Source organism: Macrotis lagotis, chromosome 1 (assembly GCF_037893015.1).
Source record: "Macrotis lagotis isolate mMagLag1 chromosome 1, bilby.v1.9.chrom.fasta, whole genome shotgun sequence".
NCBI classification, from domain to species: domain Eukaryota; kingdom Metazoa; phylum Chordata; class Mammalia; order Peramelemorphia; family Peramelidae; genus Macrotis; species Macrotis lagotis.
In genome coordinates this window covers 702467987-702493951 of record NC_133658.1, presented here as the reverse complement: position 1 = coordinate 702493951, position 25965 = coordinate 702467987, and the positions used below count along the sequence as shown (strand labels likewise).

At 32.5% G+C, this 25965-nt stretch overlaps 1 protein-coding gene across 1 annotated transcript; it reads left to right on the top strand.

The window, feature by feature from the left end:
- Positions 1–22925: 22925 nt before the first annotated feature.
- LOC141523433 (small ribosomal subunit protein uS8-like) lies at positions 22926–23303 on the top strand. The gene has a single exon (XM_074236615.1). The coding sequence runs from the start codon at positions 22926–22928 to the stop codon at positions 23301–23303; it is 378 nt and encodes a 125-aa protein (XP_074092716.1).
- The last annotated feature ends 2662 nt before the right edge of the window (positions 23304–25965 follow it).

The following is a 25965-nucleotide window of genomic DNA, read 5'->3' as shown; positions in this document are numbered from 1 at the left end:
GAGTCCTTATGGTACCAATGGTTCCTCACACTGTCCACCTAAGTGTCCTAGGGGAAAGTTGCATTTTTATCACCATAGGTTTATTATAGAATTCTATTAAAATAGAGCACTTAGAGAAAAAATCTATATATGATTATGTTTTAAAATGAAATGCCAACATTATTTCTCTAGAATCAGAGAGATTACAAAATTATTCTAAAACATATTCAAAGAATAATCAATCTTCAGGTTACATAAACTGTTTGCAATAACAAGAAAGAAGATACTCTTCCAATCTGGTCCTTTGATACAGATATAGTCTTGATATTTAATCTAGGAAGAGATAAAGCAAAATGAACATTAATAAAAGTTAAATAAAATGTTAGCAAATAACCTACAAAAATATATGAGAAAGATTATACACCATGACCCCAGGTTTAGTTTATACCAGGAATGCAGAATTGGTTTGATGTAATAAAGATCACAAATATAATAAAACATGTTAATAATATAAAAATAAAAACCATGATTTCTATCAATAAATTTTGAAAAACTTTTTTTCTCATTTCCATTACTCTAGAAATCATAGGAATAAATTGTATTTATCTAAATTCAAGGACAAATACAGGCAATGGAGAAAAGTTAAAGACCTTTCCAATGAGATCAGAGATAAACTAAGTATACTCACAATCACTTCCACTAAAAAAAGGCAATAAGCATAGGGAAATAAAAAAATAAAATTTTTGCTTTTTATAGATAATATGATAGTATGCTCAGAAAAAAAATGATCAACTAAAAATTAACAAATAATTGCTCACTTTATCTGTGGGAAACAGTATAGTTTCATATAAATCATCTTTAGCTATATCCATATGTGTGTATACACAGGAAAATCTAGCAAGAAGTACTAGAAAGAGAAATTTTATTCAATATAACTATAAAATCTATAAAATTTTTGGGACCCAAGATTCACCCAGAGATATACAATTCTAATTATGAAACACTCTTTGCAGAAATACAGACAAACAGGGTGGCTAGGTGGCGTAGTGGATAAAGCACCGGCCCTGGAGTCAGGAGTACCTGGATTCAAATCCGGTCTCAGACACTTAATAATTACCTAGCTGTGTGGCCTTGGGCAAGCCACTTAACTCCATTTGCCTTGCAAAAAAAAAAATCTAAAAGAAAGAAAGAAAGAAATAGAGACAAACATAAATCATTAAGGAATATTACTTACTCATGGATAGGTTGAGTCAATATAATTAAAAATGATAATACTACTTAAATTAATTTACTTTTTCAGTGCTATAGTGCTTAACTTCTTCCTATATTTTATAGAACTGTTAAAATAACAATATTCACATGGAGGCAGAAAATGTCAGTAATTTGATAGGAAAAAAGAAAGGAAGTAGGGAAGGACTGTACTAGATTTCAAACTGTATTACAAAGCAGTAGTCATCTGTAACAATTTGGTAGTTTTGATAGACCAATACATATTAAAATAAACTTCAAATAGATACTTGAATGAGATTTTTAAATTATATACTAAAGAAAGAAAGGGGATGAAGGAGAAAATTGCCCTTTTGATCTACAGATATAGGAAGAATGAATAATGGGTAAATAGATGACAGATTCAAACAAGATAAAATGATCTTGCACAAACAAATTTAATAATTAAAATTAGAAAGGTAACTGAGGGAAATGTTTTTGCAAAAAAAAATTCACTGATAAAAGTCTTATTTCTAAGATATATAAATGATGCAATCTTACATGAACTCATGCAAAGTGAAACAGATTAGATCATTACAGACACAGCAATATTATAATGATGATCACTTGAGAAAGACTTAACTACTCTGATCAATCCAATGATCCAAGATAATTCTAAAGGACCCATGATGAAAAATGCTATCCACCAACACATAGAGAATTGATGAAATCTGATTGTCAATTGAAATAAGATGTTCTCATTTTATTTTTTCTTGCATTTTAGTATGGCTAAAATAGAAACATACTTTGCATGATTTCACATGTATAAATTATATTGTCCTGCATGTCTTCTTAGTGGGTTGGGGAGAATTTGGAATTCAATTTTTTTAAAAGAAATATTAAAACAAATAAATAATGATTGTTTTTTGAAGACTGAATTTATTGCATTAAGCGGCACCACAAAAATAGATGGATGAAGTATCTGAATTTGGTATTTTAAGAAAGAAATCCAAGCTATGAATAATCATGTAAAAATGCTTTAAATCATTAATAATTAGAAAAATAAAAATTCAAGCAAAGTTGAATTCCACATTATAACCATCAGATTGATAAATATTATAAAAAAGAAAATGGCAAGTATTGGAAAGGCTCTGAGGAGGCAAATATACTAGTGCACTATTTGCTAAGTTTTGAATTGCTGAGCTAGCCCTTCTGGGATGTAATGTAAAACTATGCCCAGAAAATTATCAAACTAGTGCATAGCCTTTGACCTATTTCACTAACTAGGCCAATGCTCCAAAGAAATCAAAGCAAGAGGAAATGGATCAATATTTTAAAAAAATGTTGGGTTAGCAAGAATTAATATAACTGAGCTTGGGAGATATCTGAATTCCTACATTGTAAGATCCCATGTTCTACATAAACAACTCTGTCATAGTAGCACATCCTAAGTCTATCTTATTTTATTTTTTTTTATGGAGAATTGCCATAGGACCCATATCCAAATTTCTGTCATTTGTTCAAGTGAGCATCAGTTTTATGCAGAAAATTATAGAATTTATTTAAGAGTAGGTTTGCAGTGAGTATGTAAAAAGTATTGATCCATGCTATAATGAGGTATTCATGTGATCAGCATTTATATAGTATTAAATAAAAAGTACTTTTCACAAGATAAGCAGTGGAAATACAACATAGTAGGAACTAAAGAGGGAATTATAAGGTCTTCTTTCATCCTCTCTGGAGTCAGATTGTGACAGTTCACAAATATACTGGAATATTGTTGTGCCATCCAGACTTTAACTTGTTTTATTCTAATGAATTGATAAAGAACAATGTGAGCAGAAGCAGTTGAATAGTTTATATAAAATTACAGGGGGAAAAATAAACACTTCAAAAAATTTTATGATTTTGATCAACACAGTGATAAACCATAACATATTGAAAAGAAGACAATCTAAAATATTAAAGGTGAAACACTCCATCTACCTTTTGTCAGAGAAATGATGAAGTTAAAATAAAAAAAATCATAGTTCATATGGGAATTTTGTCAAACAAATAGAGATGTAATGAGGGATTTTTTATTGTTTTTAATTTGTTTAATGGGAGGTTTGGGGAAAGATTAGTTTTTTAAAAGTAATGAAAAATTAAAGCTAAGAAAATTATTTTTAAACATTTGCATTATGCCAATTAACAAAAACTAGTTATTATGTTTATGGAGCTGTTGGTAAGATTTGTTGCTTTCCTCTCAAAATTCTAAGTGAGAAAATTTGTTCTTTTCTCCCTTCCCTCTTTTCCATCTCTCTGTTTCTCTTCCTCTTTCTCTCTCTCTGTACTTATCTCTCAAATATGCACTAATTAGAATAAAATGAGTTAAAGTCTTGAATATTTTCCAAATCTAGTAGAGATAGAACTAAGATTTCATGGGAAAATCCTCAATGTTCTCATGTTTAAATTTTTTTCTTTTTTTTTTTTTTTGCAAGGCAAACGGGGTTAAGTGGCTTGCCCAAGGCCACACAACTAGGTAATTATTAAGTGTCTGAGACAGGATTTGAACCCAGGTACTCCTGACTCCAAGGCCAGTGCTTTATCTACTGCGCCACCTAGCTGCCCCCTGTTTAAATTTTTTCTATGTCATTCTTTCCATAGATTATTTTTAAATCATTTCATTGCTCAGCATAGTATTTATCTCCTATATAACCTGATTTTTTAAAAAAATCATCATTGTGTTTTACCAAGAAAACAAAGAAACTAAAACTGACTCATATCATATAGTCACAAACAAAAGCTCTAGTCCAAGGTTTGGCTATCTCTTTAATCCTAAGGGCAATAGGGTGTCCCTTGCAGGTATAAGAAGAGAAAGAAACAAAAAGTAAAAGAAGACAAGATAATACTTCAATAGAAAAAAAGAGAAAAAAGAGTGAAAGTGTAACAGAAAAAGAAATAGAAAATAAGAAAAAATAAAAGAAAGAAAATTGTATTAGTAAAAATGCCTCAGTTCCTTTCATTAACATTAGTATCATAGGTTGCCTCTGGTAAACCATTTGAACCTAAAACTAGCTACATAAAGTATTTTCTATAAGGTTATGTCTCAGGTCTATTATTTTTCACTATTATGCAAAAATCAGTAGAGTAAAAATATAAATTATTATTTTTGTCAACAAGATAGGGGATGGAAATCACTAGTAAAAATGACTTTTAAAAGTTGTCAGAAAAAATAATTTCAGAAGTCTCAAGTGTATTTTTTATTCTGAAGGTTTTTTTTTTAAAAAGGGATAGATTTTTCATTTGTCTTCTGGGTTTTATATGTGACCTTGCTAAAAGTTTGGGGGAAGGGAAGAATTAAATGTCATCTCAAGGTTGAAGTACTTTCCTTGCTCACTTTTTCTATATACATCATTTGTTTGTATTCTATTGAATAAATATCATTCACAGAATAGTTAAAATATTAGTTATTAGTGATTGCTGACTTGTTTCCCCATTGAAAGGTTTTATGCTATTTTTAATAACACATAAAAGTGAATGAAACACTATAGAGCAACCTTGGTAAAAAAATAGTAATAATTTAGTCATAATCCAAGACACATGTAACTTCACATATTTACAATCTAATCTGAGAAGTACAAAGACAAATAAGGAGACAGGTGAAGAAAGAATCAGGAAAAATAAATAATTTGAAATATATCATTAGCACATCATTTTGAACTGAATTAACCTAAATAGTGTTTCTCTATCAAGCATATTAGAATGCTACTTTTGCTTTTTATTCCTCTACCAAATTTTGCCATGAGTCTTAGCTTTTATTTGAAAAAATAGTTTGATCAGGTAACTACAGTAAGGACAAAATTTATTCTTACAAATAATAATATTCTCAATGAGTCATCAGCCATGAAAATTCAGGTTTATTTTTCATTCAAAGATGCCAAAGTTTTTCTTTTATCATGATTAATTTTCAAGTCTTTACAATTTCTCAGTGATGCCAGTAAATAAGATGATTATATCCAATTTATGGGCATAATTAATAGGAAGAAAGTACATGATTTGTAACAATGATAAGCATGGTTAAAAAAGAATCTATTAATAATTTTTAGTCATAATAATGACCACCCTAACATTATAACTGATTTTTTTCCCTGCAAAAATGGAACTGATAACAATTTTAGCAGATAGCATCTTGTTTGCCTTCTTTTTCTGGCACAAGTATTTTTTTTTTAATAGCTTGCAGAACTTCTTTGGAGGTCAGCCTATTATGTGACTACAAATGCTATCTTTGAGTATTTCTCCAAATTTAGAATTTCCTTCTCTCTTTTCAAAAGTGGTCCTCCCTCAGTATCATTTCAAATTGATATCTTGATAGGTGTGTCTTTTTGTGTAACATCAAATCCTGATTCCCAGTTTGACTATTTTTACTCTAAGATTAAATTATCCTTTTTTCTACACAAAAGTCACTAAATTTAATACTACTTATTATGTCCCTTTCCTACTTCTCTAGTCAAAAACCATTCAGATTGGATTTAAGAAGGATAATTTGCCTCAAGCCATTTGCAATGTAAGATTTATCTCTAGAGGATAATCCACTATCAGTATCCATTTGAATTTTTAAACTTAGAATATCTGACATTTTAATTACTTCCCCCAATGCCAAACTGGTTACTACTTTTGCTATTAATTTGCTTTTAGTCACTCATTCCACAGCAGTGGAAGGTAATCAAATAGATTTAATTCTTAAGGCAATAGTTCTTTATTTATAGGTAAACACAGCTTAAGTTCATTCCACAGCCCCAAGGTTGCTACTGTGATATTTCTTCATAGCCTTTCAGCAATGATGTAAGAAAAGAGAGTTAAAGAAGAAGGAAAAGGGTAAATAATTTTGCGAACAGGAACTTGCTCCTCTTCTTTCATTGCCACAATACCCCAACATTTTTCCCTTGTGGAATGAATAGATGAAAACCATTTGCTCCAATAGTCATGAAAGTGGCTGAAGTAGATGCTCAGGAGTACTTAGAGATTTGTCAGTTCAAAAATGTCAGTGACTCTGGGGGAAAAATGTAAGACTGAAGACTGTGCAACTCTTGCTCACTTAAATCCAATTCACATCCAAGTAAAGACGTCATTCTGTGATGTTATTGGTCCTCTTTGAAATGAAGTATGAACAAGAATAATAACAAAAATTCCTTTCCCCACATTTGTAAATTCCCCCTAATTTCATCTTTATTGGGTGAAACTACTAGTGTTGTTTTTAAAAGAACTTTCTAGAGGAAGGAATCCAAAATTAGCATGGTTTCTTCTATTGGTTTTATTCTATTTTTTCTAAAATGTAATCTGTCCAACTAGGTTGGAATAAAAAGAGGGATAAAAGTCTAATCACAAATGGATACTGCTCTTTCCTATAAATGTAGAGGACAGAGAAAGTGATCTATATGTGAATCTGTACCAATATTGTTTTTAGAAACAAAATATATTTCTATTTCTATAAATTTTTCTAGATATAAACTTAATTTAATATTTATGGTATAATTATGCATTGTCCAAAGAACAGCCTAATGAAACTTGGAGAAGTTCATTACCAGGACAGTGCAAGATCGCAATAACTTTTTTTTAACTTTCAAAGAGTTTATTTTCTAACTGGGAAAATGACAGCCAAAGGGGAGGGATGAAGTAGGAAGGGTGTCAGGACCCAGAAAATTATAAGAATGATGAGTGCAGCCATGGGGCAATTCATTTGATAATATTTTATCTGGTCTATAGATATTTGTCTTTTCCACAAAAACAGTATGATATAATTTATTGAAAATTAGCTAAATTTAAGTTAAACTATATCCTTGACATTGCCCTTATCGCCTGGTTTAATGATCCTGTCAATAAAAATGAATTTAGGTTAGCATATTCTTGATGAAGTTATGGAAGTTCTTTGTAATCTTTTTCTTTTATAGATGTTGACTGACCATCTCTTTAATGATGTAATCTTGAATTTTCCTAATAATTAAAGTCAAGTTCACTGAACTAAAATTTTCAGACTCATCCTCCTTTTCCTCTTTTTCTGAAAATCAGGACATTCATCTTTCTTCAAAGTTGTGGAATTTTTAGCATTTACCCTAATCTTTTAAGCATCATGAATATCACAACAACTCTTGAAGAACATCTACTAAGTTATGGAATTGTATTGGTAGAAGAAAATGAAATTCTAGATGCTAAAACATTTAATTAAGATAGGAATAGAGTATGCACAATGAATCTATTTGTTGTACTATTTCAGTGTCAAATTTAAATGAGTTCACTCTGAGAAAATCATCTAAAAAACTACTAAAAAAATTAACAAATTCAGCAAAGTAGCAGGATATAAAATAAACCCACAATAATCATCATCATTTCTATATATGAACAATAAAGCCAAAAAACAAGAGATAGAAAGAGAAATTCCATTTAAAGCTACTGCAGACAACATTAAATATTTAGGAATCTACCTCCCAAGAGAAACCCAGAAACTGTATGAATACAATTACAAAGCACTTTTCAAACAAATAAAATCAGATCTAAACAATTGGAAAAATCCCAATTATTCATGTTTAGGTTGAACTAATATAACAAACATGACAATTCTACCCAAATTAAATTATTTATTCAGTACCATACCAGTCAAACTACCAAATAACTATTTTATTGAGCTAGAAAAAATAGTAACAAAATTCATATGGAGCAACAAAAGGTCAAGAATTTCAAGGGAAATGATGAAAAAAGAAATGTAAAGATCTACCAGATTTAAATCTATTATATAAAGCAGCAGTCATCAATACCACCTTGTACTAATTAAGAAATAGAGTAATGGATCAGTAGATTAGGATAGGTTCAAAAGAAACAGAAATACTGTAGTAAAAATCTACCATTTGACAAAACCCAAAGACATTAGATTCTGAGATAAGAACTCACTATTTGACAAAAATTGTTGAGAAAACTGAAAAAAAATAGTATGGCAAAAACTAGGCATAGACCCAAATCTCACATCTTAAAACAAAATTGGGTCGAAATAGGTAGAGGATTTAGATATAAAGGATAACATAGACCATTTAATAGCTCAAGAAATACTTATCTGTCAGATCTATGTAAAATCATGACCAAACAAGAATTCTAGTACATTATAAATTGCAAAATGGATGATTTTAACTATGTTAAATTAAGAAGGGTTTACACTAATAAAAATCAATGCTGTCCAGTTTAGGAGGAAAACAAAAAGCTGAGAAACAATTTTCTCAGATAGGAGTTCTGATAAAGATCTCATTTCTAAAATATATAGAGAATTAAATTTATAAGGTTACAAGACATTCTCCAATTGATAAATAGTCAAAGGATATGAACAGGCAATTTTCAAACAAAGAAATTGAAGCAGGCAGCTAAGTAGTGCAGTAGATAGAGCACAGGTCCTGGAGTCAGGAGGACCTAAGTTCAAATTCGACCTCAGACACATAATAATTACCTAGCTGTGTGACCTTGGGCAAGTCACTTAACCCCACTGCCTTATTAAAAAAAACCAAAAGAAATTTAAAAAACAAATTAAAGCTACATATAATCATATGAAAAATGCTTCAAATCATTACTGATTAGAGAAATGCTTATTAAAACAACTATGAGTTACCACTTCAAATTTATTAGATTTATAAAGAAAGATGACAAAAAGGGAAACCTATCAAGGCTGGAGAGACTGTGGGAGGATTGGGACATTAATGCATTGTTGACAGAGTTATGAACTAGAGAGCGATATGGAACTAAGTCCCAAAAAGCAATACAACTGATCATACATTTTGACCCAAGAATACCAATATTAGGCCTATAAAAAAGAAGAAATTATAAAAAATGGGAAAAGTCCCTCATGTTCCAAAATATTCATAGCAACTCATTTTGTATGGTAAGAATTAGAAAATGAGGGAATGCCCATTTATACCCAAAAGGCAATAAAAATGAACATACCCTTTGATCCAGCAATACCACTACTGGGTCAATACCCTCAAGAGACCAAGAGAAAGGTAAAAACATCACTTGTACAAAAATATTCATAGCAGCTCTGTTTGTAGTGGCAAAGAATTGGAAATCAAGTGAATGTCCATCAATTGGAGAATGGCTGAACAAACTATGCTATATGTATGTTATAGAACACTATTGTTCTATTAGAAACCAGGAGGGATGGGAATTCAGACAAGCCTGGAAAGACTAGCAAGAACTGATGCTAAGTGAGATAAGCAGAACCAAAAGAACATTGTACATCCTAACAGCAACATGGGGTGTTGATCAGCCTTAATGGACTTGATCATTCCATCAGTGCAACAATCAGGTACAATTTGGGGCTATCTGCCATGAAGAATGCCATCTACATCCAGAGAAAGAATTGTAAAGTTTGAACCAAAGACCAAAGACTATTACCTTTAATCAAAAAAATTGTTATCTTATTATGTAATTTTGTTATCTCTTATACTTTATTTTTCTTCCTTAAGGATATGATTTCTCTCTTATCACATTCAACTTAGATCAACCTATAGCATGGAAACAATGTAAAGACTGGTAAATTGTCTTCTGTGGGGGTGGGGGGAGGGAAGTAAGATTAGGGGAAAAATTGTAAAATTCAAAATAAATAAAATCTTTCTTTTAGTAAAAAAAAACTTAGGAAGAGATTGTGATAAAAACAATATTCTCTGATCATTACTACCAACACTACTACTACTACTACTAATTTATTTGCCATTTTAAAGTTTATAAAATGCTTTTCTTGCATCAGCAAAAAAAGACTATTACCTTCGATTTAAAAAAAAGTTGTCTTATGTACTACATAATTTTGCTATCTCTAATATTTTATTGTTTTCCTAAAGGATATTAGTTATCTTTCAACACATTCAATTTTGATCAATGTATTGCACAGAAGCCATGTAAAGATTATCAGACTGCCTCCTATTGGCGGGGGGGGGTAGGAAGGGAGGGTGGGGGGAAAATTGTAAAATTCAAAACCTTACAAAAATTATAAGTAGAAATTACTTTGTTTATAATTGGAAAACAAAATATTTAGATTAAAAAACTGGGGAATGACCAAACAAGTTATGAATTACTATTGTTCTATAAGAAACCAAGAATATTCAGACTCTTGAGAAGCATGGAAAAAATATTTAGGAACTGATGCTGAGTGAGGGGAGCAGAACCAAGAGAACATTGTACACATTAACAATAAAATTGTTAAACCTTGATGGATGCAAAGATCTAGGACAGCATGGGGAGACCTGTTACAGACAATACTTTCCATATTCATAGAATGAAAAACAAAACAAAACAAAATGAAAGCCTATACATCTGAATGAACACTATGTTCATTTTTTTCAAAATTTCTCTAATGGTTTTCTTTCCAATCTCATGATTTTCTTTCTTTTACCTTAGTCCTAATTACTCATATGGAAAATGATCAATAATATAAACATCTTAAACACAAATATAGGTATATATATGTATATATATATATATATATATATATATATATACCGTTCACCAGCCGATTCACTTTGTTGTGGGGAGGAGCAAGGGAGGATGAAAGGAAATTATGTAACTTTTAAATAGCCAGGGCAGTTAGGTGGCACAGTGGATAGATTACTGACCCTGGAGTCAGGAGGACCTGAGTTCAAATATGACCTCAAACATTAATAATTACCTAGCTGTGTGACCTTGAGCAAGTCAATTGACCCCATTTCCTTGAAAAAAATGAAAACAAGTAAAAACTGCACATGCATGTAGCTGAATGTTGAAAAACTTTCATAACATGTAATTAAAAAATAAAATCAAATATCAATTGTGGAAAAAAGAAAAATCAGTTCATTTTATTGCTGATTCTCTTCCCTAATCAATCTTTTCCACTGTCTTGACATAAATCCTTTGTTCTAATCTTTTTCATCTCACCAATGTCAAAACGTTTTAATAATTCCTAATCCAATGCTTGGAACAACCCTTCAAGCTCCATAAAAATAATTTATTTTCATAATTCCAAATCCTATACAACTTAAGGGCTGCCAACTTGTCTTTATAAGATTGTGAACCATTTTCTGAAGTTCTAAAATATACACTTGTTCCCACCATTCACAGAATCTTAATGCTGGAAGGGTCTCTGGAGAGAATTTAGTTTATATTTCACCTCAATACTAAACTAGAAAGGACTTTGAGATTATCTTGAACCAAACCCTCATTTTCATGTGAGGAAACAGGACTAGAGTAGGGAAAGTTACTTGCCCAAAATCACACATGAAATCTTCATTGACTCATTCTTTAACAAACATTAAAGGGTGATTTAAAAAATCTGTCAAAATTTAGGTATAGACCTCCATATACCAAAATAAGACCCAAAGGATACATGAAAATATAGATCACAAACAAATTAGAGAAACAAAGAAAAATTTAATTTCAGATCCATGGGGGAGGTGGGATTTTAGGGCCAAATACAAACTAAAGAGAATCACAAAGATAAAATTTGACAATTTTGATTATTTAAAATGAAAGTTATTGTGCAAATAAAACAATATAATCAAAATTTAGATGAAAAAAGATAACTAGACAAAACCTTTGAAGAAGTCTCTCTTTAAAAAAAAAGACTCTCTTGAAAAGTTCTAAGGAACTGATTCACTTAAATAAGAACCATTCCCCCAATAGAAAATGGTCAAAGGATATGAACAGACAATTTTCAAAGGAAATAATATATAATAAAAATATTTAAAATGTTCCAAATTAGTAATAAGAAAAAATGACAATTAAGCAACTGTTGTTCTATTTCACACTAATGAGGTTGACAAAGACAACAGCAAAAAGGGGTATATGAGAGTTGTTGAAGAGGAATAATAGGAATAATTAATCAATGGGGAAGCTACAAATTGGTAAAGTCATTCTGGAACACAATTTTAAAGTATACCCCCAGAGTTAGTAAACTGTGTTCTAATTGTGTCCACAACAACCTTATGAGAGACATTAAAAATATTTTGCTGAAATGCTTATATCTAATTAGGTTTAAAGCTCTCAATATACATTTTCTACATAAAAATTCAATTCAATTCAATTCAACAATATTTTTGCCATATATATATATATATATATATATATATATATATATATATATATTCTCTATTTAACAGAGAAAGGTAGCTTAATGTAATGAACAAAGAGTTTATCTTGGAGTCAGGAAGTCCTGCATCCAAGTCCTATTTTTGACATACTGACTGTGATATAGTTTGAAAAAACCCTTTGGAACCCCCTCAGTGATTCAGGCAGTTTTCTAACATTGCAAATTGAAGTAGAGATATCAATGTAGGTGAAAGAAATCATTTTCCTAGGGGTAGTTCCCCAAAACAATAAAATCACAGGTCCACCTACTCCACCCCCTAAAAAATATGAAGGGCAATATGCTAGATTCTGAATATAAAAAGAAAAAAAATTGAAAAGATTTTACTCTTAATATACTATAAGGGTTATGGGATTTGTTTTCCTAGGGTCTGAGCTCAAATATGTCTGAATTAACTATCTTGAGTTATTTTTTATCCATGGACTCAGCATCCTGAGTTTAAACAATGGCTGGCACATAGTAAGCACCTAATAAATACTTCTTACTGATTTTCTCACCTGTAAAATGAGGGAACTCAAACAGATGGTCTCTCAACTCTCTTCCAGCTCTATAGTATTATCTTAAGTAATTTAAGGTAATTTAAAGAAGGAAAAAGCACTAAGAAGTAGGCTTATCAGCGAAGGCTTCATAGAAGAGAATATTGTCTAGTAACCCTGTCAAAATAGGAAATGAGGTTGGTTTGGCATGACTTGTTCTTAATGAACCCATACTGGCTCATACTAATTACTGTTCTCCATTCAATATGCTCACAAGCTATCTGTTTAATAATCCATTCTAAATTTTTTCTTAGAATTAGCATCAATTTCATAGGCCTACAGTTTAAATAGTCCATCTTCTCTGTTTTGAAAATTGGAACACTTACCTGTTCCTAGGGTTGTAAAACTTCTCCTTTCTCTAAGATGTCTCAAAGGTCATTAACAATAGTTTAGCACATGAGAGCTCTTTTGATACTCTATTATGAAATTCACTGGCTAACATGATTTCATTTATGACAATATGTTCTTTATATAACTTTTAATAATTTTTGTTTTATTATTCCCATTCATTCTTAATACCTTTTCTTTCTATTACCCATTATTATGCTTTAGTCCACCTTATTTAGTATAACTTTCCCCTTTTGTGGTTTTCTTACTCTCTAACCAGAGATGTAATGGAACCAGCTTGAACCAGGTCATGAGAGTTGGCTGCTAAATTTTCAGATTTAGCATTTATACCTCAAAAATCACCATATACTACAAATTAATTTATTGTCATGTTGATATCTAGATTTTTTGAAAGTTATGGAGAAAATGTTAATAATGTAGATAAAGAAGTTTTATTAGCTCCTACTTACATTTCCTTCTCTTTCAGAGAACCAAAAATAAAATATTTATAGAATAACCCTACTTCTAACAAAAATTGTATTCCTTAGAATGTTTTTACACATTCTTTGCACATCTCACTTTTCCTGTGGGATTTAGTCTTTTTTACCCTTTTTATTCTTAATATTTTTTCCAATTGAATTTTTTAAAATTATCAATCTTTTGGGGTGGCTAGGTGGTGCAGTGGATAGAGCACCGGCCCTGGAGTCAGGAGTACCTGAGTTCAAATGCAGCCTCAGACACTTAATAATTACCTAGCTGTGTGGCCTTGGGCAAGCCACTTAACCCCATTGCCTTGCAAAAAAAACCTAAAAAAAAAACAACAAAAAAAAATTATCAATTTTTTTTTTAGTTTTGAGTTCTTAATTCCATCCCTTTCTCCATCCCTTTCTAAGAAAGTAAGAATCTGATTTGGATATACATATGAAGTCATATCATTTGGAAAGAATAAGTAAAGAAAGAAACAAAGAAGAAAAGAAAGTGAAAAATAGTATGCTTAAATAGGTATTCAGATGCCATCAATTCTTTCTTGGGAGGCAAATATATTTTTCATCATGAGTCCTTTGGGATTGTCTTGGATTATTTTATTGCTGAGAATAATTCACAGTGGTCCATCAAACAATATCACTGTTATTTGTATAATTTTCTCCCAGTTCTGCTTATTTTGCTTTGCATCAATTCATGCAAATTTTTCCAGGTTTTCGGAAATCTACCTGCTCAGCATTTCTTATTGTCTAATAATATTCCATTAGAATCGTATACTTGAATTTCAATAAAAATGTTCATTCCCTTTGACCCAGCAATTCCAATTCTAGGCCTATATCCACAAGAAATCATAAAAAAATGGGAAACTCACATATTCTAAAATATTCATAGCAGCTCTGTGTAGTGGCAAAGAACTGGAAATTGAAGGAATGCCCATCAACAGGGCAATGGCTATGGTACATGAATATTATGGAATATTATTGTTCTATAAGAAACCATAAATGGTCGTACTCTAGAGAAGCATGGAATGACTTACAGGATCTGATGCTGAACGAAGGGAGTAGAGCCAAGAGAACAAGGTACACATTAACAACAACATTGGGAGAGGATCAGCCTTGATGGAAGCAGCTCCTCTCAGAAGTTCAGAGAGTTCGGACAAACGTTTGAGACGAGAAATGGACAATGTTATGCCAATCCAGAGGAAGAAAAACAAAACAAAATGAAACGAAACAAAAAAGAAAACAAGCTTTCAGAATCTGATGAACACTATATAAAAATTATCTCCTATGTATCTCTTTCCCTTAATCCTAACTCCTTATACCAACAAATGAATACTCTGTAAACATGTTAATCAAAAATATGTATGTACAACGCTAATAAGACTGTTTGGCCCTGAGGATAGGGGGATGGGAAGGGAAGGTGGAAGGAAATTTTGTAACTTAAAAATATACATGTGTATATGGATAGAAAAAATAAAAAATAAATTTAAAAATGAATCATATACTTGACATTATTTGTAAAGGACTTTAAAGGTGTTACTCTTCTGGATTTGTTCTCAGTTAGAGTTCACTTCTTCCATAGTTTATAGTATCATTTTTAAAATTTATTTATTTTCATCCATTTGTGCATGCATATTTTCAAATTACAAAATTTCCTTCCATTTTCCTTTCCCACCCCTCCCCTCAGGAATGAATAATCAGTTTAGGATTGTACATGCCTATTTTGATAAATATATTTATAGATTACTATTAAATATTTTCAGCATGTAGAATTAGGATTAAGGGGAAGAGATATATAAGAGATAATTTTTATAAAGTGTTCATCAGATTCTGGAGGGTTATTTATTTGTGTTTGTGTGTGTGTGTGTGTTTGTGTTTGTGTTTTGTTGTGTTATGTTTTTCTTCCTCTGGATGGGGATAATATAGTCCATAGCCAGTCTAATACAGTTGTCCTAGCTCTCTGAACCACTGGGAGGAGCTGCTTCCATCAAGGTTGATCATCTCAAAATGCTGTTGTTGATGTGTACATTGTTCTCTTGGTTCTACTCCCTTTGCACAGCATCAGGCTCAACATCAGATCCCATATGTCAGTCCCTGCTTCTCTAGAGTCCAAATATTTATGGTTTCTTATAGAACAATAGTATTTCATAGTATTCATGTACCATGACTTGTTTAGCCACTCTCCAATTGATGGGCATCCCCTTGATTTCCAATTCTTTGCCACTACAGAAAGGTCTGTTCTGAATATTTTGGAACATGTAGAACTTTTCCCTTTCTTTATAATTTCTTCTGGATTACACCTAGAATTGGAATTTCTGGGTCAAAGGGTATGAACAGTTATATCGCTCTTTGGGCATAGTTCCATATTGTTCTCCAGAAAGATTGGATCTATTCATAATTCATCCAGCAACACATCAATGTCCTAATCCTCCCACAACCTCTCCAATATTGATCATTTTCGCTTTTTCTCATCGAGGTCAATATGATAGGTGTGAGGTGATACTTCCCTGTTGTTTTAATTTGCATTTCTTTAATCAATAATGATTCGGAGCATGTTTTCATATGAATATATATATATATATATATAGCTTTAATATCTTCATTTGAAAACTTCATATCCTTTGATCATTTATCAATTGGGAATGATTTGTGACCTTATAAATTTGATGCAGTTCTCTATATATTTTAGAAATAAGACCTTTACCAGAATACCTAGTCATGAAGATTGTTTCCAAACTTTCTGCTTTCCTTCCAATTTTGGAAGCATTGATTTTATTAATGCTAGACCATTTTTAATTTAATATAGTCAAAATCATTAATTTTGCTGTTTATAATGTTCTCTAATTCTTGCTTAGTCATAAATTTATCCCCTTTCCATAGGTCTGATAGAGTATTTCTTGGTCTAATAATTTATCTATGGTGTCACTCTTTATATCTAAACCATATAACCATTTTGACCATATTTTGGTATATACCATATTGTGAGATATGGATCTATGCCATACTATTTTCCAGTTTTCCCAATATTTTTTGTCAAATAGTGAGTTATCATCCCAGAAGCTGATGTCTTTGGGTTTGTCAAATAGTAGATTGCTGTAGTCATTTACTGCAGTTTCTTTTGAACCTGTCCTAACCCACTGATCTATTACTCTATTTTAAACCAGTACAGGTAGTTTTGGTGATTGATGCTTTATAGTACAGTTTTAGATCTGTTAGAGCTAGGCTACCTTCCTTTACATTTTATCAGTTCCCTTGCTATTCTAGACCTTTTTTGGCTCCAGAAGAATTTTTCCACTATTTTTTCTAGCTCAGTAGTTATTTGATAGTTTGTATGGCACTGAATAAGTAATTAAATTTGGGTAGAATTGTTATTTTTATTATATTAGCTTGACCTAACCATGATCATCTGACAGTTTTCCTATTGTTTAGATCTGACTTTATTTGGGTGAGAAATGACATACAGTTTCTGGGTTTGCTTGGGAGGTAGATTCCCAAGTATTTAATGTTGTCTATAGTTATTTTAAATGGAATTTCTCTTTCTATCCCTTGCTTTTTTTATTCATTTATAGAAATACTGATGATTTATGTGGGTATATTTTATATCCTTCTACTTTGATGAATTTGCAAATTGTTTCAAGGAGTTTTTTAGATGATTTCCTTTAGTTGTCTAAGTATATCATCATATTATCTGCAAGCAGTGAAAGCTTTGCTTCCTCGTTGCCAATTCTGACTGCTTCAATTTCTTTTTTTTCTCTTATTGCTACAGCTAGCATTTCTAATACTATATTGAATAGTAATGGTGATAATGAGCATGCTTGTTTCACCCCTGATTTCATTGGAAATGCTCTAAGTTTATTCCCATTACATATAATATTTGTTGATAGTTTTAGATAGATTCTATATTATTTTAAGGAAAATTCCATTCTTAACTTTCTAGTGTTTTTAATAGAAATTGATGTTGTATTTTATCACTTTTTCAGAATCTATTGAGATAATCATATGATTTCTGTTGGTCTTGCTATTGATACGTTTAATTATATTGAGTGTTTTCCTAATGTTGAACCATCCCTGTCTACCTGGTATAAATCCTATCTGATTATTATCCTAGTAATAACATGCTGTAGTCTCATGCTAAAATTTTATTTAATATGGTTTAAGTATCAGAACAATGTTGGTGTCATAAAAGTAGTTTGGCAGAACTCCTTCCTCTCCTACTTTTTTAAATAGTTTGTATAGAATAGGAATTAATTGTTCTTTAAATGTTTGGTAGAATTCACTTTTAAATCCATCTGGACTTGGAGACTTTTTCTTAGGGAGTTTATTGATAATTTCTTCAATTTCTTTTTTCTGAAATGGGGTTATTTAAGTAATTTACTTCCTCTTCTGTTAATCTGGGCTGGTTGCATTTTTGTAAATATTCATCCATTTCCCTCAGGTTATCCAATTTACTGGCAAGCAGTTTGGCAAAGTAGCTCTGAATTATCTCTTTAATTTCCTCCTCATTGGCAGTTAGTTCACCCTTTTCATGTTTGATACTGGTAATTTGGTTATCTTCATTCTTTATGTAAATCAGATTAGCCAAAGGTTTGTCTATTTTATTGGCTTTCTCATAAAACCAACTCTTCATTTGATTTATGAGATCAATGGGGTTTTTTTTCAGTTTTATTAATCCCTCCCTTGATTTTCAGAATTTCTAATTTCATATTTAATTGGGGATCTTTAATTTGTTCTTTTTCTAGATTTTTTTAGTTGCATACCCAATTTATTGACCTCCTCTTTGCTAAAATGCCTCTTATAGGCATTTAGATATATAGTTTATACTCAAAAGCACCTTGGCTGCACCCCCAAAATTTTCACCTGATGTCTCATTATTATCATTTTCTTGGCTATAATTATTGATTATTTCTATTTTTGCTGTTTGATCCACCCATTATTTAAGAAAAAGTTATTAGTTCTTGGTTTATCTTTCCATGACCATTTATTACATGAAAATTTTATTGCATAATGGTCTGAGAAGTGTGTATTTGTTATTTCTGCTTTTCTGCATTTGATTATAAAGTTTTTGTGTCCTAGTACCTGGTCAATTTTGGTGCAGCTACCATGTACTGTTGAGAAAAATATATTCTTTTCTATCATCATTACGTTTTCTCCAGAATTCTATCATATCTATGTTTTCTAAGATTTCATTCACTTTCTTAACTTCCTTCTTATTTATTATGTTGCTAGATTTATCTAGTTCTGAGAGAGGGAAATTGAGGTCTCCCATTATTAAATTTTTGCTGTCTATGTCTCTTTGTGATTCACTCAAGGTTTCCTCTAGGAATTTGGTTGCTATACACCTAGTTAGATATTTGTTTAGTAATGATATAGCTTCATTACCAATGGTGACTTTTAAGAAAATGTAATTTTCTTCCTTATCCCTTTTGATGAAATTGATTCTTGCTTTTATTTTATCTGAGATTAGATCACTACCCTAGATTGTTTTACTTCAGCTGAGGCAATAATATATTTTGTTCCAAGCTTTTACCTTTATTCTATGGGTATCTCTCTGCTTCAATGTGTTTTTTATAAACAACATATTGTAGAATTCTGGTTTTTTTAATCCATTCTGCTATCTGCTTCCATTTTATGGGACAGTTTATCCCATTCACATTTACAATTACTAATTCTGCATTTCCCTCCATGCTATCCTTCTCCATTTAGATTTTTCTCTTTCCTCTCCTCTTATTCCTTCTCACCAAAATTTTAATATCTTTCTCCTCTGACTTTTCTTTTAAAAATTTAACTTTCAGTTTATTTTCACTTATGCCTTCTCTTTTATTAATCCCTTCTTCCCTTATCTTTCCCTTTCCCAGTTCCCACTTTCACTGTAGATTAAGTTAGATTTTTAAACCCAAGTGGGAATGTATCTTATTTCCTCTCTAGGTTAAATCTATTGAATAGAATTTACTCAGCATTCACATTCTCCCTTCTTTCCCTCTAAAATTATAAATCTTTGTTCCTCTTCCCTTGGTATTATTTATCGCTCTAGTACTATTAATTAAATTTTGATTATTTGATTGCTTGATAAATTCACATTGTTATCAAGATATCACCATAGATTGTTTGCTTGATAAGCAGAGTTGACTCAAATTGCATCAAATTATAATTATAATCATTTTTTACCTTACCCTCTTTTCAAGTGTCTTTTAAATACATACAATCCTCCTTATGAGATAAAGTATCATCCAAAGTCATATCATTTCTTGAACTATTTGTGTCCCTCTCCCCCAGGTCTATTTTCTCTCACACTTTATACTCCCCTCCTCCCCACCCCCCACCCAGGGGTCAGGGTATTTAACTCCATGTTAAGTGAAGCAAGGCCCATTTTCTTGCATACTTTACTTCCCCACTCCCTACCCAGGGCACATAATACCTTGTTAAGTGAAGGAAGGCCTATTCTCTCCCAATTTGCCCTCCACACACACACACACACACACACACACACACACCTGAGGTACTTCACACCTTGTTAAGTGAAGCACTAGTTAATTCAAATCCTGATCTAATTAATTGCAAGAATCTTAAAGATCTCTAAATACTGGAAGGTTCTGCAGGTCTCTCCTGAGAAGCTTACAAATGATTATAGTTACAGAGACACTGACTCAGGACCTTGCAGTTTTTGATGCTTAAAGGGCTCTAAGTACTGGGAGGCTCTGGAGGTCTCAACTGAAAACTTTACCTATGATTTTAAGTAACAAAGACATTGATTCAGGTTCTTGCAGTTTATGATGCCCTCGTTAGATAAGGTAATAAGCATAGTGGAATTAAAGTGGGTCGAAGGATAATGAAACACAAGTTTAAAGTTAACATCCCTGCTTTTTTTTAGGGCTTTTTGTCTCAAACATAGTGATGTCATCTTGAACCTCCTCAATGGAGAGATAAGACCCAAATTATACCCATATCCTTTAGGTTCATTCTCTTCAATTATATTCTACCCTTTAATTATCCTAAGAGAAGTAAAGTTCTAAAGAATTAGAAGTATTGTAGCTTTCCTTTTACACTGCATACAATTTGTTGGTCTTGACCAACATTTTTTTAGTTTGGTTTGTTTTTTTCCCCCTTTTCATTTAAGTTTTTTTAATGCAAATATTAACTTGTGTATTTAGTGACTGAATTCTCTGTTCAGTTCCGGTCTTTGTGTCAGGAAATTCTGGGAGTACTCTATTTTGTTGAATATCCATCCTTTTACCTTGAAAGTATATGATGAATTTGACAGGGTAGTACATTCTGGGTTGTAATCCCAGGTCCTTTGCTCTCTGAAATATGCTATTCCAGGTCTTCTGATCCTTTACTGTTGAGGCTGATAGGTATTGTATGAGTCTTATTGTGTTTCTTTTGTATTTGAATTGTTTCCTTTTTGCTGTTTGCAATATTCTTTCCTTTATTTGAGAGTTCTAGAATTTGGAATTTTTCTCCTGTGGTCTCTTTCTGTTGGATTCTTTCAATGGTTATATTGTTATCTTGTTCTAGGAGATTTGGGCAGTTTTCCCTTATAATTTCTTGCATGATGTTTTCCAGGTTCATTTCTTGATTCTTGCTTTCTAGTAGTCTGATGATTTTGTAGATTATCTCTCCAGGATCTATTTTCCAGGTCATTCATTTTCCCTAAAAGGTACTTACATTTTCATCAATTTTTTCAGCCTTTTTTATTTTGTTCAATGGAATCTTGTAGTCTTGAAGATTCATTGGTTTCTATTTATTCAATTTTAATTTTTAGGGTTTTATTTTCTTCAATTATCTCCTGTGTTTCCTTTTGCACTTGTTTGTTTTTACTATTAACAGTTGATTTCTTTGGTCAATTTTTTCATAATTTTCCTGCATGATTCTCATTTTTTTTTCATTTTTCTTCTTCCTCTCTTCTTAGATTTTAAAATTCTTTTTTAAGTTTTTTGATGAACTTTTGTTTTGGAGCCCAATTTATAGACTGTTTTGATACTTTCCCTGTGAGTTTTCACTGCTTTCTTTTTCAGACATGGCATGGTTATCATCTTTGTTTGTAAATTATTTTTCTATAGTAAGTGCTCTTTTAGGGGTTTCTTTGTTCTTCATTGTTGTTTTAGCTCTGTTCCTAGGGTATAGTGAGTATAGATCCAACCTTTTCTTTTTTTTCCCTGGGGTTGGGTTCTGAGCCCTGGCTTGTTGCTGGCCAAGATATTGCCTCACCAGTCTAGGCCTTGCCCTTTATATCCACATTCTGACTTAACAGTGGTTTGCTCCTGATCTTTTACCTCAGTGTTTTCAGGGTTTTAACTTTGTTTGGGGCTGGAGTCCTCCCTGGTGGCTTGTTAGCTACCTTCTAGGACCTGGATTGCACTGTGGCTAAAAGCCTCCTGCTGCCTTTACCCACTCTCCTGCCTCCTGGACTTTACTTACCCTTTGCCCCCCAAAGCGACAGACCTCCAATGAAAATCCTCCACGATGTCTATGGGTGAAAATTTCTTTGAATCTTCTGTTTTTCTTGTTGGAACCTGTGGTTTGAATGTCAGTACAGAACCTTCATTTATCTTTGGTAGGGAGAAGCTCTGGGCAAATGATAGCTTCATGCCATCATCTTGCCTCTGCCCTGGAAGTCCCAGTTTATAGTACATTTTAAGAATCTGAACTCAAAGAAGGACTTCATATTCAGGTACATGTATTTCTTTATTTAATTCTCCCTTTTATTTCTCAGTACTATTTGTGATTGCATCATCAGAATTTTATTCACTTCCCATACTTTTTGAAATGATTTCCCTTTTGTTATCTCAAGCCATAGGATTACGGCTATCTATGGTCAGTTTCAGGAACTCATTATCCATTTCGTCTATTTGCCTGGGCAGTCTGTAGAATAACTACACAGAAAGTCTCTTTTTTTTCTGCCCAGATTTCAGCTAAATGTTCTCAATTCTAGGAAGGTATTTAATCTTTTATTTTTAGTTTTTTGCAAGGCAATGTGGTTAAGTGGCTTGCCCAAGGCTACACAGCTAGGTAATTATTAAGTGTCTCAGGCCAGATTTGAAATCAGGTACTCCTGACTCCAGGGCTGGTGCCCTATCCACACCTGGAAGGTTATTTAATTTTGATAGTCTTTACCTGCTCTCTGATCTTGAAACTTAGATGCCTTTTATAATGTGTTGTATAATCCTTCAAGCATGTATTGCTAGTCTTTCCAATCAGATATCAATTTTCTTGATTTAAAAATGGCATTATTTTGCTCTTCCCTCCATCTTGCAGCACCGCCACCATGGCATGAATGTCCTGGCAGATGCTCTCAAAAGCATAAACAATGCAAAAAAGCAAGGAAAATACCAGGTTCTTATTAGGCCATCCTCTAAAGTAATCGTTTGGTTCTTAACTGTGATGGCGAAGCATGGTTGCATTGGTGAATTTGAGATCATCAATGATCATAGAGCAGGAAAAATTGTTGTGAATCTCACAGGCAGATTAAACAAGTGTGGTATAATCAGCCCCATATTTGATGTACAATTGAAAGATCTGGAAAAGTGGCAGAATAATCTGCTACCATCCCATCAGTTTGAATTCATTGTGCTTACAACCTCAGCTGGCATCATGGACCATGAGGAAGAGAGAAGAAAAGGAGCAAAAATCCTGGGATACTTTTTCTAAGGGTATAAAACATATATACAAAAAAAATGCTCCAATGGATCAAAAAAAATGGCCTTTTTTTGGTTGGGGTCAGTGATTGGAGAAGAGACATCCTCCACAGAATTTATCTTAAAAAAAGATTACCTACAGTGTGAAGAATAAAGTATACAATGTGCGCTTACTGAGAAAATGGACAAATTCAGAAAGGTCTATAAAGGAAAAAAGAATTCCCTCTGGGAAAACTGTTTTTTAGGATAGTCATATAGACAATTTAAATTAGCCATTCCTTCCCTTTGGTAACTTAGCTGTATGGCATAATAGTAGATTTTTCGGTTTAGGTAAAATGAGGGTGGGGCCTATTCTTCACTAAAATATATACATATAAACATATATATATATATATATATATATATATATATATATATATATATATACATATATATAAAGAGAGAGAGAGGGAGAGAGAGACTATAGAATGGAGAATAACATGTAGAGAAACAATCAAAAAAATCAGCAAATTTATGTTATAGAAAAACTTAACAGTTAAAAAAATTATGTCATACGTTTAGGGAAGCATTCTTTCAGGAACAAACAGTAGCCACCAACCCCTACCCCTTCAAGTGCAGGTGTGGAATACAGAGACTGGCTTCCTCCCCCAGGACCCAGCCCATTGTTCAAGGTCAACTCAAATCCTACTGTTCCTCCTCACTCCCTCCAGGATTGGGAGAGGGCTTCAATTACTCCAGAGAAAGCAACCAGCACCTCCTACTGGCCAGCCCTTGGAATTACTACACCAAGTCAACAAAGCCTCTAGAGTTTTCAAAAGCAAATCTCTGAAAGCCAGATCCTCCTCCTCCATCATAAGATCCTACCTAGAAAAATGAATAAAAGCCAGCAAAAAGGGGGACCCATGAAGAAATACTTAGAAGAAACAGATTCTAACCCAGAGAGATCTAGCAGTTCTGAGGAGAATATGAATTGGTCTCCAGCCCAGAAAGACTTCCTTGAAAAAATCAGGAATGAGTTTAGAAATCAATTGGGGGGCAGCCAGGTGGCACAGTGGATAGAGCACTGGCCCTGGAATCAGGAGTACCTGGGTTCAAATCCAGCCTCAGACACTTAATAATTACCTAGCTGTGTGGCTTTGGGCAAGCCACTTAACCCCATTGCCTTGCCAAAAAAAACTAAAAAAATCAATTGGAATAATTGAGAAAAGGAACTCAAGAGAAAATCACCACATTGCAAGAGAAAAATAACATCTCACAACAAGAAAACAAATCCTTGGAAAATACAATTGGACAAATACAAAAAGAAAATTCTCTCAAAACTACATTTGGGCAAATGGAAAACTCTTTCAAAAAATAGAATTGACCAACTGGAAAGGGAGTTGCAAGAGTTAAATGAAGAAAATTCTTCTCTAAAAAAATGGAATCTGTGGGAACTAATGACTTCATGAGACAACAAGATTCTGTTAAACGAAACCAAAAGATGGAAAAAATAGAAGAAAATGTAAAATACTTCATCAACAAAACCACTGACCTCAAGAACTGAATTGAGAAGGGACAACCTGAGAATTACAGGACTTCCTGAAAACATTGAAGAGGAAAAAAGTCTGGGCTTAATACTACAGGATTTAGTGATGGAAAACTGCCCTGATATCATGGAACCAGAGGGCAAAATAGTTATTGAAAGAATACAGCAATCCCCTCTGGAAAGTGATCCTAAAATTAAAACACCAAAAATGTGGCCAAATTCCAGAACTATCAGATAAAAGAGAAAATCCTGAAAGCAGCCAGAAAGAAACAATTTAAATACCAGGGAGCCATAATAAGGATTATGCAGGATCTGGCTACATCAACATTAAGGGATTGAAGGGCCTGGAATGAGATATTATGAAGAGCAAGGGAGCTAGGAATGCTGCCAAGAATCCACTACCCAGCAAAACTGAGCCTTCTCTTCCAGGGGAAAGATGGGCATTTAACAAAGTGGGAGACTTCCAACGTTTCCTGATGAAAAGACCAAAGCTAAATAGAAAATTTGGACAACAAACAGGAGGCTCAAGAGACACATGAAAAGTTAAAAAAAAATGGTTAAGGAAAAAAAACCTACTATCCATTAAGATGAAACTGGATATATTCCTACTTGGGAGAGAGACTCTAATAACTCTTAAGAATTGTAACTCTATTAGAGAGAATATACTTAGCCAGAAGTGATGGGCACTGATGACTTTTCTGTGACTCAGATAGAATGATTTAAAAACAATATCTCCTTAAAAAGGGGGACAGTAAGGAGATGGGAGGATGGAGGAGATGGAATGGGGTAAATCAAATTACATTAAGAGGTATAAACGATCTATTGCAATAGAGGGGAAGAAAGGAGGAGGTTAGAATCACCTGAATCATCTTCTTATCATACTTGGCTTAAAGTTAATTTACACACATTCAGTTAAGTTAAGAAACTTATCTTACCTTTAAAGTATTAAAAGGGGAAAGGGGGGAAATGTGAAGGAGGAGGAAAAAAGGGAAACTAACAGAAGGAAGGGAAGGAGGAAGGGGAAAAGGGAAAGGGGAAAGAAAGGGGAGTAGGTTGAAATAGGAGGGAAAATACACTGAAGGTGGTGGTATTAAGAAACAAAATACTGGGTAATATGGATAAAGGGGAAAAATGAAAACAGAGGGAAGAT